This window comes from Dipodomys merriami, unplaced genomic scaffold (genome assembly GCF_024711535.1).
Source record: "Dipodomys merriami isolate MVZ:Mamm:240054 unplaced genomic scaffold, mDipMer1.0.p SCAF_63, whole genome shotgun sequence".
In the NCBI taxonomy this organism is placed as follows: Eukaryota; Metazoa; Chordata; class Mammalia; order Rodentia; family Heteromyidae; genus Dipodomys; species Dipodomys merriami.
Genome location: NW_027206213.1, coordinates 4,335,910 through 4,354,530, shown reverse-complemented (window position 1 = coordinate 4,354,530; position 18,621 = coordinate 4,335,910). Strand labels below are relative to the sequence as shown.

At 43.6% G+C, this 18,621-nt stretch overlaps 1 protein-coding gene across 2 annotated transcripts in view; it reads right to left on the bottom strand.

Moving 5' to 3' along the window:
• The window catches only part of Spred2 (sprouty related EVH1 domain containing 2), a 128,306-nt gene that overhangs the window by 8,015 nt on the left and 101,670 nt on the right, over positions 1 to 18,621 (bottom strand). For both annotated transcript variants that reach the window (XM_070004508.1, XM_070004509.1), the window contains exons 3-4: positions 15,028 to 15,196; positions 12,921 to 12,985 (exon numbers count right to left, since the gene is read on the bottom strand). In XM_070004508.1, the coding sequence (XP_069860609.1) occupies positions 12,921 to 12,985; positions 15,028 to 15,196 (234 nt within the window). The remainder of the gene's footprint in view (positions 1 to 12,920; positions 12,986 to 15,027; positions 15,197 to 18,621) is intronic.

Sequence of the window (18,621 nt, the reverse complement as noted above, 5' to 3'; positions counted from 1 at the left end):
GCCTGAGCTCTGTCCCTCAGCTCTTCAGAGCAAGGATAGTGCTCGACCACTTGAGCCACAGCACCACTTCCGGTTTGCTGGTGATTAGTTGGAGTTAAGTCTTTTGGACTTTCCTGCCTGGGCTGGCTCTGAACTGCGATCATCAGATCTCAGCCTCCTGAGTAGCTAGGATTACAGGTGTGAGCCACTGACGCCTGTCTTATCAGAGCATCTTAAGGAAGAGCAAGGGACAAGGTCTCCCTGGGAGTATTCAGCTCGCTCATGCAATTGGTGCTCTTGTAACCCTGCTGTGGTCTCTCTCCACAAAGCCATGGAAAAATACCACTTGTGTGGTGTGCTCTGCATGAATTCACACAAGTGAGTCTTAAATATCCCTGGTATCTGTGTGTGTAAGCATATGATACTTATCACTTCAGCAATCCACAGTGCCACTTTTAAGACATGGCTGGTAATCACACTTCCTCTGGCTGAGTTTGGCCAGCCTTACTCTTAAGGCTTTGAACTGAAGAACAAAAGCAAAGGCCCTCCGAGAGTACTCTGGGCTTAGGGCCTCAGGCTTCTAAGAGGAGTGGCTTTAGCAACAAGCTTCCCAGACAGAGCAAGGTCAGAGTCTGCCTGTTAATACAGAGCCTGCTCATTAGTGCTTCTGACTGTGGATAGAAAGGCTGGCATAGCTTTCCGGGGACAGTGGCCTCTTAGAAGGTCTTGTGTATCATGATGCAGTGGGCACTGGCCTTGCCACCTGCAACAGTAACCTCCGATCTTGCCTCTAAGGTTCACGCTGATGCAATGACAATGCCTGTTTATTAAACAGATGTTCAATTAGGAAGGGTACAGGCTAGGGTTGGAGGTAATCCAAGGCACTGGACAAGACAAACAAAAAATAGTAGGTTCTAGGCTCAGGCAGACTAGACTGGAATCATTCTGTTCATTACGAATGTTATCTTGAAAAGTTCATCTTTAACTAGTTTTCACATCTGCAAATGGGGCTAAAATCTTCTTCAAGGTTGATTAATGCAAAAGTGAAATGAGAGTTGGGTACTGGTAGCTCATGCCTGAGACCAAAGGACCAGAGTTGAAGTAGGAAAATCTGTGAGATTCTTATTTCTAATTAAGCAGCAAAAGGTCAGAATTAGAGCTATGGCTCAAATGATAAAGCACCAACCTTGATTTAGAAAAAAGAGGGGGAAGGGAGTAAGGGATGTAGAGATAGACTGATATGGATGTATAGATACCTACCTACCTACCTACCTACCTACCTACCTACCTACCTCACACCTTCAAGCATTCTTATTCATTAGTGGTGCCACATTTCTATTGCTGGATGTGTGTGTGTGTGTGTGTGTGTGTGTGTGTGTGTGTGTGTGCGCGCGCGCGCATGCGTGCACACTAACTGGAGCCTGGGGTGGCTTTGAACATGATCCTTAGATCCCAGCCTCCTGAGTAGCTAGGATTACAGATGTGAGCCATTGGGGTCCAGGCTTTGTGACTGGCTCTAACACCCTCTAACTGAGCTGAGACAAGACTTTGAGAGGGAAGAACACTGAAAGACTAGAGAGTAAGAAGGACAATTAAAGCCTGGATACTCTTCCAAGTTTACTTGAAAATTTCTAAAGAAGCACATACCTGCTAGATGTCCTGGGCCTGAGGACAGGCTTCTTCATTATGAAGGTCAACTTGGACCCAGGAAAGCTCAAGGTGGAATGGTGAAAAAAACTAAGAGGTCAGACGAGCATATTAAATCATCCACCCTGGGATGGAATCCTGGCTGCTGACTACAGGCTTTTTAGGGCATTCAGGATGAGTCAGGACTATCCTCTGCAAAGTGACCTGTGTTTTCGGGACTGTGTGCATCCCTACAATGCCCTTGGGTTTCCTTCAAAATCTTTGCTTTTCAAAAAGGGCTTGAGACAGAGTAAGACAGCTGTAGCAGGTAGCAGAGCTGTGCCTCGGGCTGCCAGGGATGATGTCTTTCTCCTCCTTCGTTAAGGGGGAAAGTGGAATGAACCCCTCATCCCTCCTCTAGAGAGGCACACAAACAAGTGTGGTCATTTCAAAACCCTGTGTCCCAGGAACACAGCTGAAAAAAAAAATCTCAAGGCACAAATGACCAAGCCCTCTCCACGTGGCTTACATATGTACATATGCAGTGTATGTATGTATGTATATAGCTGTACAAACATACACAGCTCCTGTTTTTATTTTATTTTATTGGAGATAACATCTCCTGTATCATCCAGAGAGGCCTGGAATGCACAATCCTCCTTGTCTCTGGCCCTCCAGAATGCTGAGGTTAAAGGAGTGAACCACCAAGCCTGGCTGTGAATGGCCATTTTAGAAGGGCAATAAAACTACAGGCATGGAAAAAAGAAGTTAAAGAAAGGATGTAGGCCAAATTATGTAGGAATTGTACAGTGCTGTTAAGTAACAATAGCACTGTACAGGGGGTACTGAAAAGCCACCCTCAAATCCCTCCTGTAAAAATGAAGGAGATGTGACTGATAATCTAACATCTGTTTGATCTCATATACAACCCTTCTTTGTCCTAAAAACAGTACAGGTCAGAGAAGTCTGACCAAGCCTGACTTTTCTGTGGTTCAAGAGTGACAGGAGCCATTTGTAGTTTCAGCAAAATTTCTGTCTTGTCTGCAGAGACTGTTGATATTTTGACTTTTTTTTTTTAAAGGTAGGTAAACTACAAATTATAACCATATTTGCATTATTTTTGCTGCAATCTACCATCAAAATAGAGCTCAGCTTGACAGCTGACATAACCAAAGCAACATTTCATCACTGCAAGAGATTTTCATTTCATTGAAATATATCTGTATATGTTTCCCTTCAATCCCCCAACCCCTCACCTCCCAATCTCATACTGGGGAGGTGCAAGTGACTTGGACAGACCCTTAGACAATTCTCTCTCTCTGTGGTCACTGGAAGTTGTCAGCTATTTTCTTTCTTTCTTTTTTTTTTTGGGTCAGTCGTGGGGCTTGAACTCTGGGCCTGGGCGCTGTCCTTCAGCTCTTCAGATCAAGGCGAGCGCTCCACCACTTGAGCTACAGCGCCACTTCCGGTTTTCTGGTGGTTTATTGGAGATAGGAGTCTCACAGTCTTTCCTGCCCAGGCTGGCTTTGAACTGTGATCCTCAGATCTCAGCCTCCTGAGTAGCTAGGATTACAGGCGTGAGCCACCAGTGCCCGGCTGTCAGCTATTTTCTTAACAGGTATTTGGGAACAGGTAGCTGCAGCTCACCCATCCTGAGCTTACAAGTGTCCTTTTTCGAAGAAGCAAGTAGAGGACACATGCTGACACAGCCTTCCACCATCCTGGAACCAGCAATGGGGTCTGAGGAAGCTGCTGGGGGAAAGAGGACTTTGTCCTGCTTCTGGGACACATGGTCTCATTAGGATCTGGAGGATTCTTCTATTGGGAAAATCACAGAACCAAAAACAACTTTTAAGAAAAGCGTGGAGTATCGCTCAGTGGTAAAGCACTTGCTAGCATGGGTATGGCTTTCAGCTTACATTTTCAACTTCTGAGGACAGATGACAATGTATGGAAGAAAATCAACCGCATTTGAGCTTTACTGGAAGGGCTGGGAGCAGGAAGGCCGGGTCTCAGGGGCCCCTGACTATGTGCTGTGCATGAATTCGCAAAATGGACATAAGTGGCTTAGTCCCCACAGCTGAAAAAAGATGAGCTGATGTATATGCAAAAACAGACACAGGTGGGGGGCTAGTAAAATGCCTTTGGGCTTCCAGAAACTGAGAGTATGTCAGAGCTTTTGTTTGGATCCTTAGACAGTTAATTGCTTTAATTTAGCCATTGTAGGTATTACATGTTAAATTAAAAGATCCTCTTCTTACAGTGTAATGTGAGCTTGATAATTACTGTCATTTAGAAGATACAGGAGCTCTCATTCATCTTTTGGGAGCTTCCTTACCAGCCCTACCAGTACTAGATCTCAGCCAACAATAGCAGCAGGTGGTGGTAGGTTCAATACCCCCAGGTGTAAGCAAAGCAGAGGGCAAAACCTTAGAAGACATTTTTCTTTTCTTTTTTCCTTCTGCAGTGCTGGGAATCAAACCCAGGAATTGTTAGTATATATGTGCTGGACAAAGTTTCTAACACTGAGCCTCTCTGCCCAGCCTTCCTACCCACTTCCCTTTTTTTTTCTTTAGACAGGGTCCTAATTTGTAGTCTGGGTTAGCCTTAAACTCACAATCTTCCTCAGTCTCCAGAGAGCAGGAATCACTAGTACCTACACCATGCCTGGTCCATTTTTGCTTTTCTTAACAATACTCAGCTTAACTCCTTAAACTATAGTAATTTATACCTTCAAGGTATTTTCTCTTTTATTTCCTGCTCACCTTCCCCACTCTTGCCCTAATTCTCGAAGTTCAAAGGTAAAGACAGAGCTGGACATGGTGACACACCCCTGTAATGCTGGCACCTGGGAGGCTGAAGCAGGATAGAAAGACTTGATCTCAAAATAAACAAAGACAAGAGAGGGACATGAGATGGGGCCTTTCCAGCAGGCCCCAAAGGTTCCTCACACCTCTTCTGAGGAAAGGGAGTGGGTGGGTGGTGGAAAGGGTGCAAAGAGTGATGGTGGTGTGAATTAAGCCAAAATCCTGCCATCAGAAGAATCTCAAACACGAAATGTGTATAATTTTCTGGAACATATTGACTAAGTATTTCCTTTTCTTCAACTTTTCTGAAAAGTAGTAAAAGCAGGATTAGAGTCTATATTGTGGGTGAGCAGAGTGTAGCACCCAACACAGGCCACTTCATCTCTTTGAGCCTTGGTGGCGTTTTCTGCCGAGATGGAGGTGTCAAACGTGTGCACAGGTCAGTTGTGAGAAGCACAATTGTCACATGGGCCAGGGTCATCTCCACACCTTGGTCCCTTTGCTTTCCTCCACTCAGGTAGGAAAACAGATACAGAGGAAGTATATTACTCTGAAAAGGTTTTGGGTGCAAGGTATCAGTGAACACAGACAGCTAACTAAGAGCAAGACTAAGGTGAAAATCCAGGCTCCAAACTATAACCAAGAAAACAAACCCACTTCACCTTTTCCAAAAATTTCCCTTCTTAGAAAATCTGAAGAGGAAGCTGGTTGCTGGTGGCTCACGCCTGTAATCCTAGCTACTCAAGAGGCTGAGATCTAAGGACTTCATTTCAAACAAAGCCAGCCTGGGCAGAAAAGTCTGTGAGACTCTTATCTCCAATTAGCCACCAAAAAGCCAGAAGTGGAGCTGGGGCTCCATTGGAAGAGTGCCAGCCTTGAGCCATAAAAGCTGTAAGGGACAATGTCAGGCCCAGCATCAACACACACACAAAAGGAAAAACTGCAAAGAAATGTCACTCCTACACAACAAGGACATTTGCTTTCTGCTTTAAAGCTTCCTGGGGAGGCAGCAGATAGAAAAACATGCTTCAAGAAAAGAGAAATATGTGGCATTCTGTCCTTCCTGCCCCTGAGATACCATGATGACCAAAGAACAAGGTGGTCACTGTACCCACTGAATTAAGAATGAAAACAGGTAAAACCTGCACACACTCAGAAACCCATGAAGACACAACAGATTGCTTTTTGGTGCTTTGGTTTTAACCCTACGCTTCAGAGAACACCTGGGCTGGCTGGGAGGGGTCCAAGATGTCACCAGGGACAACTGCAATGAACAGGCAGAAAGTCACAAACTGCTTATAATAAACAGGATGTCAAGGGTTCAAGTACAGTGCATGAGGAAGGACCGAGTTTTCCAGTCTAGGCCAAAGAGCCAGAAGTTGCAACAGCAGCAAAAAGACAGGGCAGCTTTCCTGTGTGAAAGGGGACTGTCTACAGGAAAAAAAACAAGGGAGGAGGAAACACCCAAACACAGTCCCAGTACAGCCTCTTCCAACTGGGCTGTGCAGGAGCAGGAAGCTGCACACAAAAATGAGGTGATCTGAGGATCATGGTTCAAAGCCAACCTTGGCAGGACAGACTGTGAGACTCTTATCTCCAATGAACCAGTTGTGGCTCAAGTAGAGTGAGCACCAAAGGACTGAGTTAAAGCTATGAGTTAAAAAAAAAAAAAGGCGTGGGGCTGTCTGACTCCCTTTAGTTCTTCAATAGCACATAGTAGGTACACTAAGTACACGGGAGAGAAGCATACTCATTGTCTACATTTAGGACCTGGTTGGGAAAGACTGTCCAAAAATAGAAGCTAAATGCTAAATACTCTGCTGCTGGAAATCTCAAAGGGGTCAAAACCCTACCTACCTGTCACCTTCTATAGTGGAGACTTCCTGTGATCAAGCTTCAAGCTGCTGTTCTGGGAACCTTGGGAATACAGATTTCCTACAGCAGGGCCCTGTGTCCATCACAGGAAGGGACTACATATGCACTGGGCCTGTGTGTATCTCTTCTCTCTCCCCTTTGCAATTTGGGCCCCAGAGAATGAATTCTGTCATATAGTCTGTTGAACCAGCTGCGTGCGACACCTTAGGCAAGTCTGGCTGTTTTTGCAAGGGGCCTATGCGACTCCATTTGCCAGCAGGAAGGATGTTAAAGCAGACGAGGTCACAATCTTTTCCAATCCTAACATCTACAGTTCTAAGGCTGTGCTCTGTTTACACTTCTCCTTGCCTCCCGGCAAGCCAATATTCCTAGCTAGCTCCCAGTTGTCTTACCCTGATGTGCTATTGTTTACCTGGTAGCTTTTCAGAGGACCTTGTGTACCCATGGATTTACCCAACCACAGGTAGAAAACATTGAGGAAAAAATTGTGTCTCTACTGAAGATGTGCAGCCGCTTTTCTTGTTATTATACCCTGAACAATACAGTTCAACACATACATTGTGTCAGGAATTTTAACACATCTAGATTATAAAGTGGTGATGGTCTAAAGTATACAAAAGGATGGATGTGTTTGGCTAAATGCAGCAAATACTACAACATTTCATGTGAGGGACTTGAGCAGGAAGGGCTTCTGTAGCCACGGTGGAAATAACCGGAGAGAGCCACAGGACAGACTCTATTGAAGTTCTATAATCTCTTTAAAGTCGGACTGGCTGTGTGTATGTGTGTGTGTGTGCGTGTGCGTGCGTGCGTGCATGGGTAAAGGTCAGGATGGCTATAACTTGTGTCCCTGTAAATTCCTTCTTCCCTTTTGTGCCGATCTGGAGAAAACCCCCTTTCTCTCTAACTTCCTTCCCTTAAAAAAAAAAAAAGTAAAAACAGTATTTCTACAGCTAAGCATTTAATAAATCAAACAGCTACTACATTCGCACACACCACACCCCCCGCCCCCCGGCTTCTTAGCCTTTTGTTCTCCAAAGGAACTTACTTTCACTTCTTGTGGCTCTTGCTTATGGTATTTGTCTCCGTTTTTAAAATGCCAGGGTTGGACTACCATTTCCTGCTGTTCGGATTTAGATATTATTTAAGGACTTCTTATTATGGAAGATGAAGGCTTGACTATACACCCTCAAGCATCTTCCTATAAAGCACATGTCTCCTTAATCCTACAGCTTGACAGTCAGGGTCCAGCCACTCAGTGTGGGAACAGCTGGGGCGATGGAACACTTGAGAGCTGATTCTGGATTAGCCCATTCCAGAAGTGCGCATGTATGCAGCTACATCCTCTCAAGGGCATTCAGAACTTATCCTTGAATATACCCGCAACTTTCTCAAATGATTTTTAAGACTCTACAGGAAAACAAACCACCAAGTTCTAATGGATCAAAGTTTCCCGATAGAAATTTAGAAAAATTATAAGATGGCCACCAAACCTGGAATAACTCTAGTTTTGACAGCCCATAGTCTCTCCTCACTACCTTGTTCCCAACCGTCTCTTGTAAGGGTCCTGAACTGCAGGGATCCAGGAGGGAGATGTCCTAAAGCTGGGGGAAAGTCAACTAGTTAAGCGAATGCACAGAGCTGAAGTGTTGACTGGACAAGTTTACTTGAGCCTTCCCCCAAGACATGTCAGTCATCGGAGTGCAACAGAGGGAGCCTACAGTAAAGGAACAACTTTCAGCTCTGTTTCTATTTACCTGTGGGAGGCACCAAGAAAAATAAGCCATCTCTTCGCAGAGCCCCAGACTCATATGTCATAGAATGCTAGCCTCGGCTGCCGTTTTATATTCTTTGCACTATCTAGTTTACAAGTTTGAAACAAATGGCTCAGATGTTGGAATTCCTTCATGCATCCATATTCAATGCTGGAGATACCCCTGCCACCTTTGTGTTTGTGGGCTGTGCTATGCTATCACCTGGGTCCCCATGTAGAGCTGAGGGGACAGGGTCTGTGATGCAAGGCAGGAGGGAAGACAAGAAGTGGAGTAGCACAAGTTTAGGGTGAGCACCCAGGCTGAGGGCTCAGATCCTAACTGCAGACGGAGCAGAAATCGCAGCTAAAAATACAGGAAGAATCATTTGAGAAAGCTCTCAAAATCACCCACTTTAAGCAGTACTTGACAATAACAATCAAGTAGATAAATAAATCAGGGAAGTCTGTGCTTATAACAATATTCCTGAGGTTCAGATCATCCACGATTCCATCATTCAACACCTAACAGTGAAGGTTTACCAGCACAGAGAGACTTCAATGACAAATAATCTATTTATAAACTGTGAGATGAACATTCATTCAGCAAACAGCATCTAAAAGGGCAAGAGAGACGTGAAAAGCAAAACGTGCTGGGTGCCGGTGGCTCATTCCTGTAATCCTAGCTACTCAGGAGGCTGAGATCTGAGGATCCCAGTTCAAAGCCAGCCCGGGTAGGAAAAGTCCATGAGACTCTTATCTCCAATAAAACCACCAGAAAACTGGAAGTGGCGCTGTGCTCGAGTGGTAGAGTGCTTGCCTTGAGCTGAAGAGCTGAGGGACAGTGCCCAGATGCAGAGTTCAAGCCCCATGACAAACCAAAAAAAAAAAAAAAACAACCAAAACCCCAAAAGCAAAATGCTATGGAAGTTTAAAGAAGAAACTATTATAACTGGGTGAAGGAGAAGTATTAGGAAACATAAAATAGAATAAACAGCTCAACATTTAAGAGAGTCAGAGCAGTGGCTAGCTAGAAATTTCTGACAGTGTGTCAAACTGGGGTGGTGATGGAGACCACAGGCCAGGGTTGGCAAATGGCAACCGACTGCACGGGAAGGGCATTTCCCTCCAGGAACGCAACCTGGCTCCTCATCCTGAGAAGTGAGGAAACAAGCGGGTTTGGGGGATGACTGTAAGAGTAGGGGAAATGTGACTAGAGACAGCTCATGGCTTGTGAGTTCCGACCCAACCCATAAAACCACTCTATGGGGTACATAAGTGGGGAGGCCGGGGTGGAAAGTCCCTTCTTCTAGGTTTCTTCCATACTGAAACAAAATACCAGAGGCTGGAAGTTTTACAGAGAATTTTACTTAGTTCACCGTTGTGGAGGTTCAAGGTCATGGTACCTGCATCAGCTAGGTTGTGGTGAGGGCCATACTCAAGAAGGCATTCTAACGGTGGGATCAATGTGGGAGAGATCACGTGACATACACAGAGACTGGAAGTCTCTTCAACAGATTAATCAGTGGTTCCATGAGGACAGTGCCCTCAGTGACATAAGCACCCGAGAGGGCTCACGTCTGAAAGTTTCTGCATCACTTAGCATTGCTACTCTGGGGACTAAGCTTCCAACACGTGAACCCTTAGCCATACCCAAACCACAACCTTCCCCGAGGCCGAACATTAAAAAATGTTTGTGTTCTTGCCACCCACATATTATCCGCTGTGTGTTGCTTTCTTCCTAGCACCAAGAAATCCACCCCCCCCCCTCTCCCTTCACCCCAGACAGAAATCTCTGGCCCTGGCAGCAGAAACCTGAAAAGATGTACCCCCAATTTCTCGAGTGACAACTCTCAAGATTTTCCCACTGACAGGCTCTTCTCCTCTGGTTCATAGTAAGTTGTATGATGGTCTTATCACTGTTTATACCCTTTTGTTTGATAAACGAGTGCCAAGTTTCAAACATCTGTCTTCCCAATGATTTTTTAGAACACAACATCACTTGGGAAGTTGTAGACTACACAGGAGATAAAGCAGCCCCACCCTCCCACCCCTACTTTCTTGGCTCTGTGCTTCAGACTTATTTACTGTCTTTGGGACACAAAGTCTAGTAACAGCGACCTCATGGACAAATGGGAACCTGGCTTATAAAACCCTCCCTTCCATTTCTCCATGAGATGTGTCCCGAACTCAGCAGCCTAGGCCTAAATATGGGCTTTTCTGGAAGCAGGGATGTCATTAACAAGCCCTTGATTGTAAACAAGTGAAACCAGGGCAGTTGACCACATCCAAGAGGGCTTACTTGGAATGTAATTCATTAAGTCAAGCTCCCTCCCCTGTGAATTTCCAACTGCATAGAAACAGCAGGGCTGTTTCTAAACTTTCTTCCAGGCGTTCAGCATTACCCTGGAACGGCATGTGGATCCCCTGTGGATTAAAGGACAAAACCAGGAGGGATTCTGGCTTCCATCATCCCTTCCCCTCTCAACCTCTCCCGATTCTATAAATCACTTCTGGCAGGTAGCTGAGAAGCAGCTGCGAGGGACAGTTTTGCTCTGGAGCACAGGAAGCCACCTTTTAACCCGCCTGCTGTTGTTTGTCTCCCAAAACGTGACAAAAGAACAGATGTAAGCAACATGCCAACTGTTGAGAGGATCTGCTTGGAGTGTGAGGGGAAGCCTGTACAGAGCCACATCACACCAGTCGCCCCAAGGAAGGGCAACTGAGTTCATTTCCTGAACCCCCTACGCAGGTTCTCTTCGCCTCAAGCCAGGACTGGTGCTGCTCAGGCGACCCACCACTTGACTCGCTCTTGCTTGTGCCTTCGCCCCTGGGGCTCCATCGTATGGAGTCCTTTTCAGAGCCACATTCATATGCCACAGGATCTATCCAAGCTTGAGATCAGATGAGACGAAGTGTGGTCAGGGTGGCACAGCACAGACCAGTTAGGCCTTTTATGACTCTGCCCCTTCCTCATCTCAAGCACAGACTGTGTCCCACAATCTGCCAATTGCTTAGGGCTCTCTTAGTCAAGCTCACCTCTGCAAACCATTCTATTAGCTTCCTGAGGGTTGGACACATGTCTTACACCCCTGTATATTTCCAAAGCAGTGATTTTCGTATCATTAGTTACAAATCATCAGCGCACTACTGAGAAACAATTGAACGGGTTACTCCCAACACAATATTTTAAGATGGGAATAAAAGCTAGGTGATAAAAGACAGTTTTGGGATAACTGGGTAATTAAGAAGTATTAAGATAACATTATGAAATACCTATTAATCTGCTTAGGGATAGTGTGACTGTACAGGGAAATGACTTATTTAACAAACGTCTTAGCTGGCCCCAGTGGCTCACACTTGAAATCCTAGCTACTTAGGAGGCTAAGAGCTAAGTACTGTAGTTCAAAGCCAGCTCAGGCAGAAATGTCTATGAGTTATCTCCAATTAGCCACCAAAAAAGCCAGAAGTGGAAGATATGTGGTCAAGTGGTAGGGCACCAGCTTTCAACAAAAAAGCTAAGGGCACCCTAATACTGGAATATACACAAAACCGTTTTGTTCAATTTTTCAGACTGACAAGCAAAACTAAGTAAAGGTATCTGTACTCCCCATAGATACTTTGTCACACAAATACAGTCTCTCCTGTTATCAATACCCTCCACCAGAGTATACCCTACTTGCAATCAATGAACCTTTATTTATACATCATTATCACTCAAAGCTTGTAGTTTACATAAGACTTTGATCTTGGTGTTGTATATGCTATGGGTTTGGACCCATGTACAATGAATGCATCCACCAAGTATACCATCAGAGACTGGTTTCACTACCCTAAAATTCCCCTGTGAATACTTTTTAGGATATGCATGATAAAGAATTTAGGAGAACTTACTTTCAAATAATCAGCTACTCCCCCGCCAAAAAAAAAAAAACCCTTATGGGTGTGTGTACATGGGCCTATATGTACATAAATGTGGGCAATTACACACAGGCAACTAAACAAGTGTGCTTGAATCAAGGTGTGGCTTAGTACAAGTATTTCTTCACTAAGTAACTCTTCACATTTTTCTGTGTTTGAAAGTTTCGTAATAAATAACCAAAGAAAATGAAACAAAGAACTAAGAACGCAGAGTATGAAGTATGATTAGCTTTTAGGTAGCTACTGGTGTGTGTGAATCCTGGGTCAAAAAATTTTTCTTACTGTGGATCAAGGTGCTGAGTTTGAAAATGCTAGCTGACAGCAACTTGCTGCTCTCAGCACACAACAGGCAAGCAATAAGTATCTGTTAATTAACCTCCAGAAGCACAGGATTTAAACGAAGAAGCAAGCTGAGAAATCAGTTTGTCCCCAGTTACATCTCATTAACTCAAGCTGGGTCAAAACATCTAAGCACTTTCCTCTCTGAGCAGACTTGGGCCTAACCTCCATTCAGCTTCTAGGCCCTTCTTATCAGATGTAGAATTACTCATCAGGAAGGGTTCTTCAGGCTCATTGTTCCATGCCAGGGAAATGTGTGAATAGAAAGCTCTTAGCAGGGTGATCAACTGTCTTGGTCTGCTAGGGACCCAGGAGTTTTCCAGGACAAGGAACTGACACGGGTGCTATCCAGGGTGATCCAGAGCAGCTAAGTCACTAAATCTGTGAGAAGACTTTGTGACAACTTTGGACAGATCTGGGAGAGTTGACACTTAGTACTGTGTGGCGGATGGTACCCCTGCAGCGTGAGCAACAGCTGGACTGGGACAAGACTGAGATCTCTCTGACAGCACCCATATGGCAACAGCAAATGCCACATAGTAAAGGGTTTTTGATGCTGTGAAAGAGCCTTTCTTTGATTACTCATCACCTAACATGGAAAGCAAAGGTGAAAGAAAACTTACAGTAAAAACATCATCATCACCAAGCTCGGCTTCATTATGAATTGTGGAAGATGATGTTGTTGAACCTAAAAAGACAAGAATGTAAAAAAAAAAGTCAAAGTTTTTCCCCAAAGCATTTAAGTGAAATCAATCATTTAAAAAACTGTTTTGGTGTTTTCTTTTTTTTTTTTTTTTCTGCACTGCTAGGGCTTTATAAATGCAGGCAAGCACTGAGCTATAATGCCTAGCTAAAAAGCATATTTTAATAAAAATTACATTCCATTCTTTTTGCACAAGAATTGTGCCAGTACAAACAAGCTACCTGTTAAATGCTTTTAATTTCTTTTTCTCTGCCTTTTTTGGGATGCTTCCTCAACTAACTTTACCTATTGATGCTGTTGCCAGTTAACCTCTCACACTTGCTTGTGCCCTGGCCACCAGAAAACAAGCACCATGGAGGTCAAGGTGCACTCCTTTGTAGTGACCTCCACATTCTAGCTGTGGAAGGAAAAACACCTACATGGGAACCCCTCAAATCAGACTTGCCAGTCTGACTGTGGCAATTGTACTTAACTTCATTAGCTTCATCTAGAGACGAAGAAGTTTTGGCTATGCAGTCTCCCATTCTGAGTTCAGATATCACACTCTAAACTCCAGATTAGTTAGGTCCTAGTGGCTTATACCTAGCGGCTGAGATGTGAGGATCCCGGCTTGAAGCCAGCCTGAGAAGAAAAGTCCATGAGATTCTTATCTCCAATTAACCAGCAAAGAGTGGGAAGTAGAAGTATGGCTCAAGTAGAAGAGGAGCTGCTAGCCTTGAGGGAAAAAGCCCAGGGAGAGCAGACTGGCCTGAGTTCAAGCCTCAGTACTGGCACAAAAAAAGCCAGAACAAAACAAAACAAAAATACCCAGATTGCAGGAACTATGTTCTAAGTCATAACAGGAAGGTTTTCTCTTACACTGTCAGAAGCCCACTGAGTTATAATTGCCTTTTCAGGTCAAAATGAAGGCTCCTGTATGAAAACCCAGCTTATTCTACCATGGAATGAACCAGGTCCGTAAAGTTCAACTTGTTTTCTTATTCATTTTATGCTTTAATTTCACTGACAAAAACATCCAAAAAACCAACATCAAAATCTGTATAGGCAATAGACAGCCCAAAATTTTTGTCTTTTCCTTTTCTTGGTCATGATTTATACAATGTGTATTTACAAAGTATTTTGTTATGATATAACATGAAAAGATGAAAAGAATTGCTGAAGCTGGCACCAGCTGCTTACACCTAAAATCCTAGCTTCTCAGGTGGCTGAGATCGGACGATTGCAGTTCAAAGCTAGTCCGAGCAGGAAAGTTCATGAAACTCTTATCTCCAATAAACTACCAAAAAAGCTGGAAGTGGAGCCGTGGTTCAAATGATAAGAGTGCTAGCTCAGGGACAGCACCCAGGTTCTGAGTTCAAACTCTGGTAATGGCACACACACACAAAAGTAAATAAAAGAACTGTTGGAAATGAATGAGGGGGAAAAAAATCCCAAAAAAATTGAATTTCCAAGAGGGAAACAGGAGACAAAATGAAGCCCATAGCACCCTCTGTGCAATTCCCAGTGGTCATCCATGACTTTCTCTACTATGGATCTCAGCCTTCTGAGTTGCTATGATTACAGGCATAGGCCGCTGCTAAATGCAGTGATTTGCTTTCCTTTTCCCAAATCACAAAGAAAAACTTGAATAGTCTTGTAATGAAACATATATTATTTGTGACTCATTTTCCCAAAGTTTGGATTTGGCATTAATATGCATGTTAGAAATTTCTTTCTTCTCAGGGCTCTGAATATAGCTCCTCTCGTCCTGCCTCTGACTTGAAGTGTTGAATTGGAGAAACCCAGTATGAGAACTCCTGTCTGGAGGCTCTTCCAGGCCAGGACCAGATGTAGCAATGACTATAAAATAAAACGCCTCATTTTCTCCTGTGTTGTCACTTTGTAATTACTCTCTCTAGATATTTAGAAAGTTCTGACATCTACTGACCTGGTCCCAAACCCTCCCACGAGCAAACCACAAATATATGATGGCAAGAACTTGGAGCATTTCCATCATCCCACTAAGGGTACAGTGAAAAGTTCAATACCTTCTATAAGGTCTTCGATTGCTTTCCTCACTCCCCTGTCAAAGGCTCGCGCATCAGCAGGGCTTTGGAAAGTAAGTCCAAACTTCCTATTATCAACCTTCCAATGATGAAACGTTGGATTGGCTTTGGTGTAGACCAAGTCCTTTCTTACATAGCATTCCAATACCACCTGAAGGATTGAAACACAAGCTGGTTACTAGCAGAACAGCCATGATGATATTTGGTTACAGAAATCTAATTGGGAACCATTCCTGGGGGCAGCTAACAAAAAACACCCGCTTTTTAATTTTTTTTCTCTTCACCTGTGAACCCCTCCACTTAGTAGAAACCATTTCTTCCTGTGATCACCTTATCTTTGCTGGCCCTGCCCTGAGATCAAGTAAGCCCTACTGTCCTGGCTGTCTTCCTTTACCATGCTGCTCTTCCTTCTGCCCCAACTGTACAAGACTAGGCCAAGAGCTAGATCTTGCTCTCTAAGTTAGGACTTTGTACCCATGGCTCTTACTCTTCTTTTCATGCTATAAAGGATGTCTCCTTGTGACCCAAATTCAGCAAGTTGAAAATTAATCGCTTCATCATTTCTTCTCCCAACTCTCCAAATCTGGCAATGCCAACCCTTCACAGCTCATTCTCTCTGGCTCAGAAATTTATGAAGTCATCTCTGCCTCCTTTGCCTCCTCTTTAGCCTTTCTATACCCTTGCATTAGTCACCAAGTCCATTTCATCGGTCCTCAAGCTTCTTTTATTTCAACCCCATTTCAGTTGCTGCCACCCAGATATGAACTTTACATTTAGATTACTGGGCCAGTCTCTATGCTTCTAATAATGTTGTCTCAGAACTGGCCACTGTTGAGCGATAGCTTGATTAACCTTTTCATCTGCCGATCCAGACCCCCTGATCTCTGTTATCACTAAATGGAAATAATAGCAATTGTTATAAATGAGAACAAGAACATGCTCAGAAAACACCGAATAAACAAGAAACTTAATAGACCCATATTCATTCACCAGTACATTTCTGCTATCAGTTGTCATCTTGTATTTATTTGGTCCTCCCATTATTCCCTTGGCAATTTAGTACTTGATTTCATATTACTTTAACAGTTTCATGTATGTTGCGTCCCCCTAACTTTGGTATAAAAAACTACTGCAGGGGCTGGGAAGGTGGCTCAGTGGTAGAGCACTTGCCTTGCATGCATGAGGCCCTGGGTTCGATTCCTCAACACCACATAAGCAAAAAGAAAAAAACCGGAAGTGGCGCTGTGGCTCAAGTGGTAGAGCGCTAGCCTTGAGCTGAAGAACTGAGGGACAGCGCCTAGGCCCAGAGTTCAGGCCCCACAACCAGACCCAAAAACAAAAACAAAACCAAAAACCAAAAAAATACTGCAAAGTAACTTCCTGTGTTTAACAGTGCTACTGTGGATACAGACACCAGTTAATTTCATATTACAGAGTAAAAGACACATTGCAATCATGTAAATATAAACTTCATTCTTTATTCATAAAATCCTCCAAACTATAGTATTCCAATGGCCTCATTATAAACACCATAATGATTTTACTAAGTTTTAATAGCCTTGATCTTGTTTTGGCAAATGTTCACAATTAACACCGTGTGATCTTGTTAATTCAGACAAAATGAAGGGCAAGGGTGAAGGCTTGCCTAAATTAGTGTAAATTTAAATAAGAACAGCTTTAAATGAGTACACATTTCAAGAACATATCAAAGCAAAAGGGAATTAAATGCTGCCTAGTAAATGTTCCCAAATGTAATAAACAATATTAATATTCAAATTGGTATGTTCATTAGCAGTCCTAAGCAGTTAACTTTGTGACATTTTATTGAAAGAAGACAACCGTCCCCTTGAACAATTCTATTTATGACTAAATCGCTTATCATGACCCCTTTCCCCTAAGAATAGTGCAATGATTAAATGTCAGCCCAACCCCATTCCAAATCAGAGGAACCCAAATAATCAGGGCTTTACCTAACAAATGTTATCTATTTTAGATTTTTTCTTTTGCATTCCTTTTATTATTATTTTTATTGTGAAAACACTGTACAGAGGGGTTACAATTACATAGGCAAGATAAGGAGTACATTTCTTATCAAGCATTGTAGCCTCCTTTGTTTCCCCTTCCCATTCCATCCTCCCCCCTGCCCCCTACCCAACCCTCCCCTTCCCCACCAAAGTTGTAAAGTTTGTTTTCGACATAACGACTTGTATGTCTCATTGTTGCAATGGGTCCACCTGTATCCCTATCTAAACGCTTTGTTTTTTCCCTTCCCCTCCACAAATTATACAGACAAATACAGTGAAAGCAGGGGTTTTATCATGGGGGAGGGACATACAAAGCAACAAAGAAATAATCTTATAAATGTGTTAGAAACAATCGCATGAAAGAAAAAAACATTTGAATACATATCTTAGGGTTCATTTCCCTAACATCAACTTACCTGACCTTTTCTGCTTGACTCAGACATATACTAGTTATTGCAAATAAGGGAAACCATGGGACCAATGTTTCTTTGGGCCTGGCTTACTTCACTTAAGATAATTTTTTTCAAGTCTTTCCATTTCCTAACAAATGGGGCAATGTCATTCTTTCTGGAGGCATAGAATTCCATTGTGTATATATACCACATTTTCTTGATCGATTCATCTATATTTTAGAATTTAATAGTCTCAATTCAGCCTCAAACTTTTCTCTAAGCAAAAAATAAAGGCTGTCTTCCGTAAGTTTTGGGTGAATACTGTAAATTTTGTCATTACTGTCTGAATTTTAAAATCCTTCTAAAGATATATTTTCTTAGAGAATTTTAAATAAGCTGGGCACCAGTGGCTCACACCTGTAATTCTAGCTACTGAGGAGGCTGAGATCTGAATGAAGATCATGGTTCAAAGCCTGGGCAGGAAAGTCCATGAGACTCTTTCTTATCTCCAATAAATCACCCAGAAAACCAGAAATGGTACTGTGGCTCAAGTGGTAAAGCGCTAGCCTTGAGCTGAAGAGCTGAGGGACAGTGCCCAGGCCCAGAGTTCAAGCCCCACGACTGACAAAAAGAAAAGAAGGGCTGGGAGGGTGGCTCAGTGGTAGAGCACTTGCCTTGAATGCATGAGACCCCGGGTTCGATTCCTCAGCACCACATAAGCAAAAAGAAAAAAGCCGAAGTGGCACTGTGGCTCAAGTGGTAGCGTGCTAGCCTTGAGCTGAAGAGCTGAGGGACAGTGCCCAGGCCCAGAGTTCAGGCCCCACAACTGGACCCCCCCCCCAAAAAAAGCCAGAAGTGGCGCTGTGGCTCAAGTGGTAGAGCACTAGCCTTGAGCTGAAGAGCTGAGGGACAGTGCCCAGGCCCAGAGTTCAGGCCCCACAACCGGACCCCCCCCAAAAAAAAAAAAAGAAAAGAAAAGTTAAAATATGCTCAAGTTTTGGGCTAGGAAGGTGGCTCAGTGGTAGAGTGCTTGCCTCGCATGCATGAGGTCCTGGGTTCAATTCCTTAGCACCAAATAAACCGAAAAAAAAAGCCAGAAGTGGCGCTGTGGCTCAAGTGGTAGAGTGCTAGACTTGAACTGAAGAGCTGAGGGACAGCGT